We start from the raw sequence: 7723 nt of genomic DNA, 5'->3' as shown, positions 1-7723 counted from the left end.
TCATGGATCCATAAGATTCACTGCGGAAGCCCGGAGATTTAATTGGTATTCCCCGAAAAGCATAGCCGCTAACCATTTATACTGCTCATCTTTAGACGTGCCCGCCAAAATATTCCCGAAATATGGACTATCCTTACATCTGAAAAATAATTGAACGTTATTTTACCAAAAAAATAATTGAACATTTATAAATATTAAATTATAAAAATGACAAATATTTGATATAATATTTGATGTAATAATGACAAATTTATTATTACATCCATTGATAGAATTAGTAGATAATATTTTTACCTCGTTGGCTTTTTGTTTTTTGTGATAAACGTGAGGGACCAGCTGTAAAGAAAACGCAACTAGTAAGTATTTTTCAAGAACTTTATTAAAACCGTAATGTATAACTTTATGTTATATTTACCCCATCTGTGGATTGCGTTTAGGCTCATGTCCCAAGTACCAAATGATGTCTTCTATCTTCCACTCATGAAGTTTCACGGAGCATACCTTATCCTTATAACAAAAGAGCTTCGCCTGGCTGAATTCGAAGAGGTAAGTTTTCAGATTCTTTGTCTTGATGTCCGCAAATTTAAGTTCGCCGGAGATCGTCATAGGCGGCTTTACCTACACAGAGAGGAAAGTGAGACCGAGAGAGGGAGAAGAAACGTAATTAATTTCAATTAGATCATATCCTGTTTTCGCAGCGCATGCGGGACGCGTCTTTCTCTTCGCTCTGTAATCACGCAATTTGATCCGTATAGAAGCTTACGCACGCTTTGTACAGCCTTGAACTCGTTTTGTTATTATAAATTTAGATCATGGGAATTCATAAGATAATCTTTGCATATGTGCTAACAGCAATTTCACTGCGATCATCAAGAATTTTGATTTGTTTTAGCGAATTTTATCTGTTTTGTTTTTAATATGTACCAGAGGCACGATGTCCTTGTATAATCGGTCTTTTCTGAGGATGAGGACATTATCCTTTCTATCATCCGAGTCCCAGTACCCCCATCTCGCCACTGCTTCCAAGACACGTTCGTTATGATGCAACGGTCGCTCCAGCGCGCCGGACAAAGTATATTCCTCTAAACACAGCTCGTGAGACGGTAAGTTGGTTTTCTCAGCGAGTTCTCGACACACATCGAATGCGGTCTTCTGAGGTCCGATCTAATTAATCAATTATTTAAAAAGAAATAAATGAAAAATTATATTTATAGCTACATTTTAATCATTAGTAAGAATTCAAACAAATTTTTATTGACAATATAGTATATAGTTTATAATAGTTTATAATAGATTTTTAATATATAGTATAATAGATTTTGATCTACAAATACATAAAATTATTAAAAAAATCCTTACTGTAACATTCACACACTCTCCATTCGGTGAAAGGATATATATCCAGATCTTGAGATCTCCTGAGGGTGCACCTCGTAATCCATTATTGGACACATGATGTTTTTCCAGAATCTCCAGCATCTTCGCTTCCTTGGCCAAATCAGCCGACGACAATTGGTAAAGTTTCGGATATAGTTTGATGAGATCACCGATGACCTTGATCTCCGTACGGTTCCATTCCTCGGCGCTGTTCTCGCCAGCATGCATCAAAGTTGGACCCCAGACTGCCGAAAGATTTTCGACAGTCATCAGATTCCTGGCACTCTGCTGACTGAGGCCGTGAAGATGCGCTAGGATTCGACGAAGCGTCGCCGATGTTATGGGATTTAGAGTGGACAATAATTTTCGATAAGTCGCTATTCTGTTTTCTTCGCTAGTCGATTCTATAAAAAGGGAAATAGATTTTTATATTTTTTGTGTTAACGTTAATTTTTTCAAAATTATAATTAGTCATTTAATCTCAGATATTTTTCCCGCGTCCATTTTGTATTGTTTAAGTCAATTTTAAATGGCTCACGTTTATTACCTGAGGCAAGACAGAGTCGGTCATGTATATTAGGAGGAAACAATGATTCCGGTAAATCTCGAAGAAATCTTCTAAGAACCGTGGCGACGTCGTGTTCCGAGTAGACATTCCGTGTTATTTGTGTTGCCCACGCATCTCGTCTGAAAGCCTCTAATAATTTTACGACGGCACTGCTTGATCCACTACGACGATAAATACCCTCCGTCATCATACCTGAAAGATAAGATTTTGTAAGGCATTTAGTGGAATTTCAACAAAACAATTTTACAAACATATTTAATGCAACCAACAGTCTCTAGCGGAATTTAATTATCATACAGGAAATGTTTTGTTGCTATCATTAATTCTAATGATAGCGAATTTAAATGTCATTGTAATACATTATAGAATGTTCTATGATTGATGTTATAAGAAAGAGATAATGATCCTATAAGAAAGAATAAGAGTTGAAAATTTTCGTTTTTGGAAAGCTTAATCTGAAAAATGGAGACACTATCATCAGTTACGGGATATTATCAGACCCATGTATGTTTTCATAAAATTATCTTCGTTCAACGATACAATGATGATGATCACCATGGGCATAGATAAAGTTGACGCATTTGTCCAAGATGACAGGTACGTTATCCTGCGTAATCTGTTGTTGGTCTAAAGCAGGGCCGCAGTTCGTAGCTGCTTGATAAAGCGCATGTCGCCACGCGGTCGACTCGTGGGTTCCCGATGTAGCAATATGCAAGGCGCCATTACCTCCAGCATCTACAACGACTATTGGAACAGATCCGCACGCAGCAATTGGCCCTTCTTGATCTCGCAATACTGCAATGTCACAATATTATAATTTCACTAAACAGTAGCACAATAATAGAATCTTTTTACGCGGGAAATTTTAACAAGAATTCTTTATCTCTTTTTAAAAACAATATTTTTAAATAACTCATTGATTAATATCAATGTAATATTATAATATCGATGTAATGATTAATAGCATTCGTGATCATGTGTATACAATATGTATATGATTAGAATGATTAATTGTAAGATGTGTTGCATTTTTAATCGAATGGTTCGTATCGCATTGAGCCACTGATAAGATAACTAAATTCAGTTATTACCGCAATTAGGTCACATTTTTCACATTTTAATTATAATATTAAGTGGGTCACGATAATTTCAACAATGAGTTGAAAAAAATTAAGGCTAAGGCAAATTAATTGATATTGATCACACATGAACGAATACTGAGAAAGATACAACGAGAATAAATTGATTTAACAATATAATATTTTACAACAATATAATTAATTTATTAAAATAAGTTAATTTTTTTCTTATATATTTCATCTATTTTATATCATATTTTTATGTTATACAGAGTATTTTATATTTGTGAGAGACTTTAATCTTATATTTATATAATATAATAGATTGAATTACAAAATTTCAAATTTTTGTTTAAGTTTAATAATAAACTTACCAATGCAACGCGCTTTCCGTAGATCTACGTGTTCAAAGTTCACAGCATAACTCACAGCAGACTCCAAAGTTTTCGTGTAAGTCAGTATTCTTTGTTGCAAGAGAAGCCAAGCTGGGAACCAAGTACCTGTTACACCTTCCTAAAGGGATATAAAGGATATATTGTAATAGAAGAAAAATAGAAGATATGTTTCATATTTTTAAATTCAGTCAAAAAGAATTTAGCAATATACTGTGACAATGGAAACCAAAATATTCAGAACGCCCGCAAAACTGTAGAAAAAGAATTTGCATATCAAAGCATATAGATTTCCGCTTTCGCAAGCGCGTTTTTAATGTTGCAAACATTGAGGATTTTGTGGTATATCATATAATAATATTTTCAAGTAAATTTCCAAACTTTAATGTCGAAATAATTCTATAATAAATAATTTCTTAATTACAGTTAAAAAGAATGTTAATATCATTAACGAAAAAAAAGGATATATCAATTTGACGTACCTTAAAATATGACTGACGTAAGCTTGTAAATTTATTATAATAGATTAATATAAGATTGTAGGACGTAATAAAAAAATAAAATACGAAAATGAACAATTCTTGGTAATTAATTACACATAGAATGTTTTTGTACACTATTTTTACTAATTTTTATTAATTTGTTTTTGTGTTCAAAGACATTGAATTTATTACATTGCTTTTTTATATATATACCTTCAAGTAAGCCCAACCTGCTCTGGTGAATTCAGCGGTGTACTTTGTGGGAAAGATCGGTGTGTTCGCTTCTAGGATTCTTTGAGCCCAAATTCGTCTCTCGGCAACACCTTTCGCATAGAAAATGTGCACACTCGGTCTGCCCGCACCACTAATCGCTATGCAATGCACCGTCTCGCTGTCCATGGTTCTGCACATTTCGTAATTATCTTCATCAAATAATCGCGATGACCAGTTGACGAGCTAGCTACATCTGATGTGCCAATCGTATGATGAGTCAAAGGGAAGTAAAGATACGTAGCGTTAAATACAGATTACACGCATTGAAGCGAAGAAAACTGCGCATTTAGGATCATGCTATTGCATCGAAAGAAACGATTTCTCAGGAAAAAGTTGGTAAAAGAACTTATCATTTGCGTTTATATATATAATATTAGGTGTAGTAAAAAGAAATCCATTATTTTTCCATTCAATTTCAAAAATAATGGATTTCTTTTTACTATATCTAATATAATATATAATTGCGATATACATATATATTTATAATATTTATATTATAATAAATAATTTAATTGTTTCTCAGATTATGTTTGAATATTTTAGAGAAACAATCCTCCTTCGTGAAATCCTTTTCTTCTCGTTTAACAAAGAAGGCCTTGAGGCACTGTCTTGTAGAGTGAGAAAGAGAGAGAGAGAAAGTATTATAAGTCTGGAGGAACGTTTGCATGGCATTAACATTTGAAGTCGGTGTTCGTAAATATGTGCCAAACGAGTGAGTCACTTTATTATTCAGACAATAATGATAAGCTAGTGAATTCGACTTGAAATTGTATTTTTTAATTTATAACCGAAAAAAACGTAAGATATCTGAATTATTCTGTGTACAATAAATAGATTTATTATTGATAAATAATTTTATCCTAATAATTTTATCCTAATAAATTGGATAAAGTTAATTTTTAATAATAAATTGAATAAAAACGATTTTTAGTAGAAGTTAGCTGGACGTAAAGAAATATTTAAAATCATAAACAATCAATTATACAATATTGTGTTTACGTAGTAAAATATCAGACTCACTTAACATCCTGAAGCAGATGAATACTGTGTACTGTCTCTAATTCCACGACCTCTTTCAGCGTAGACATGCTCTTGTCAGCGTAGAACGATAATTTCCGATCGAGCAACACTGCTGCTCTCGGCACGAGGTCCTTGGCCCTCTCGATACCCATTCCAGTCCTCCACAGAAAAAGAACGATATTTATTATTTCTAATTAATACTCCAATCAATGCGGTCGCTCAGTTTAAACGAACGATTTAAATGTCAAAGTTAATCGATTACTAAACGAAATCATTGAAATCTTTTTCTTCTATAATCTTTCTATAATCTATTTTATAAATTTTTACTTTCTTTTAAGAATTTTTAAAAAATGTTTAATGATAATTTTTAAAATTAGCATAATTTTTTAAATTTGTAAATCAAGAAATTTTCATTGAATTATTGAAACAATTAAATTAGTCAATGATTTTATCGTTCGATTTGTCAACTTTATAAAAAAAAGCTGCTTTCGGAAGCTCCATGAAATATATTTCTCGCACAAGTTCATATTACTTCTTACCTATATACTATTCCCCTATGTGTGACCGGATTGTGCGGAACGTTCACCTTCGGCCTCTCCATTCGCAGTGACCTCGAGCCGGACTCACCGATATGTTCGCGAGTCCTGGCTAACAGTTTACTACCACTCTTAACAAAACTGATCACATTAGGCTTGATGGCGTGCACCGTGGATTCCTGTCGCAGTTTCTTTAATTTTTGTATCACACTCACTTTGCGGTTGTCCTCGGCGACTTTCGGCGTCACCGAAGAAGAATTGGTAACATTCTCCTCATCATTATTGGCAAGTGTCGTTGTTGTCACAGTCATATTGGCATTTGGTTGAGGAAGCGGAGGACCCTTCATAGAAGGTTTCCTGGGAGGAACAGCCGGTTGCTTTTTGGTCACCAAATGCGCCAGTTTTGGCAAGAGAGGCGGATTTTTGCTCGAAGCTTGAACCTTGTCGGGTTGTTCCACACCTTCTGCTACGTCATATTCATTTTTGGGAAGGGAATCAAATCTCTTGGGTGGCTCCGGAGGTGTGATACCAGAATGTATCAATTCTTCATCCTCTTGCTCCTCTTCGGCGCTCTCGCGAAATTCTAACGTACTGTCGGCACTACTAGGCAAATCGTTGGTAGCCAACAAAGTCTCAAGCAACATCAAATCGTTGTTCTCGTAATTGCTATAAACATTTTCGTCTTCGGAAGTCTTCGCGAATGGATCGAACTCAAAAAGTACAGACTTGCTGCTTTGCACTCTGGTGTCCGAAGGACTCGTCGTCGGTTCTTGTCGACAATCGGTTTTCGGTGGCGATAAATTCTCATAAAGAGAATTTTGAATGGAAGCTTGGCTCTCGAAGGACGCACAAGAAGTTCGATCTACTGGCGAAATTTTCCTCTCAAAAGATTTCTCTAAGCTTTCCTCTTCTACGTTGGATATCCTATCCACTTCATCAACATTCTCACCTTTCGTGCCTGGCGTGACGTCATAAAAAGTCCAAGAATCTGATCTCGATAGTCTTTTGGTAGACGTTTCAGATTTGTCGAGCGATAGACTTGCGTTGACATCAGACAAATTTAGACTTTGGTCGGAATCACTAGCCTGAAGAAGATGGATTTTGAAGAAGATGGATTTAAGAAGGATAAAATTCACACATTTAGTTATCATTTACTTATATAATACGACAATAATTCTAGCGTTTAAAAATAAAACTGAATATTGAGAATAATGAATCAGAATATAAAAATAATAATATTTTTTATTGCAGAGTTATGAAGAGCGTGCTCTGATTTTACCTGATTTCGCGAGAAGCCGAGGACATTGAAGTCGGGAAAATCTCGCTCGATCTTGTCGGACACCGTAGAACTGAGTGTGTCGTATCGGCCGCTACTTCCCGACGTGACGGATTGCAATTCGTCGTAGATAGATTCGTCCGGAAGCGGGGGTGGCGGATAAACTGGAGGCGGCGGGCTGTGTCTGCCACCGGTGGATAGATCCTCCTCATTCTTCATGCTCCTCAGATTGCCGCTCAAAGGACTATAAAATGAGATGCTGCTGAAGATGTTGTCGGCCGGCATGGACACGCATCTATCCTCCTCAACTGGATCTTTGAGTTTTTTCTGGATACCGCCTTGACTGACTACGTCATCCTGATTCAAAGATGATAGTCGCCGAGTCAACAAATTCTTTACCGACTTCTCCAGCCGAATACTGGCGTTTCGCGTGCTGGAAATAACGGCACGTCCCTTCACCGTCATCTTCTCTGAGATCTCATCCTTCAATTGACGCGAGCTCGTACTGAGGCTGCGGAAAAACTCGTGGTTGCCGCGACTATTTTCGCTGGTACTACTGGTTGATCTTAAATCGTCGCTTTTCTCGGATTGACTCGATTCGCTAGTTGGACTGGAATGAGTCGATGGCAAGGTGGTCATCGGCAAGAGTCTTCGGGGCGCCGGTATCGGTCTGCTCTCAGTTATGACTGATCGCGGCTTTGGTATCGGCTTCACCTCCAT

At 36.2% G+C, this 7723-nt stretch overlaps 1 protein-coding gene across 1 annotated transcript; it reads right to left on the bottom strand.

The window, feature by feature from the left end:
• On the bottom strand, nt 1-7723 carry LOC105620188. Its single transcript, XM_012201693.1, has 12 exons — nt 7007-7723; nt 5731-6812; nt 5192-5350; nt 4112-4301; nt 3399-3537; nt 2501-2740; nt 1925-2137; nt 1360-1781; nt 925-1164; nt 416-618; nt 295-336; nt 1-139 (listed from the first exon to the last, which is right to left on the bottom strand). The coding sequence occupies exons 1-12, from the start codon at nt 7721-7723 to the stop codon at nt 1-3; spliced, it is 3786 nt and encodes a 1261-aa protein (XP_012057083.1).

Source organism: Atta cephalotes (genome assembly GCF_000143395.1).
Source record: "Atta cephalotes unplaced genomic scaffold scaffold00025, whole genome shotgun sequence".
Classification (NCBI taxonomy): Eukaryota; Metazoa; Arthropoda; class Insecta; order Hymenoptera; family Formicidae; genus Atta; species Atta cephalotes.
This window is presented reverse-complemented; position numbering and strand designations above follow the sequence as displayed.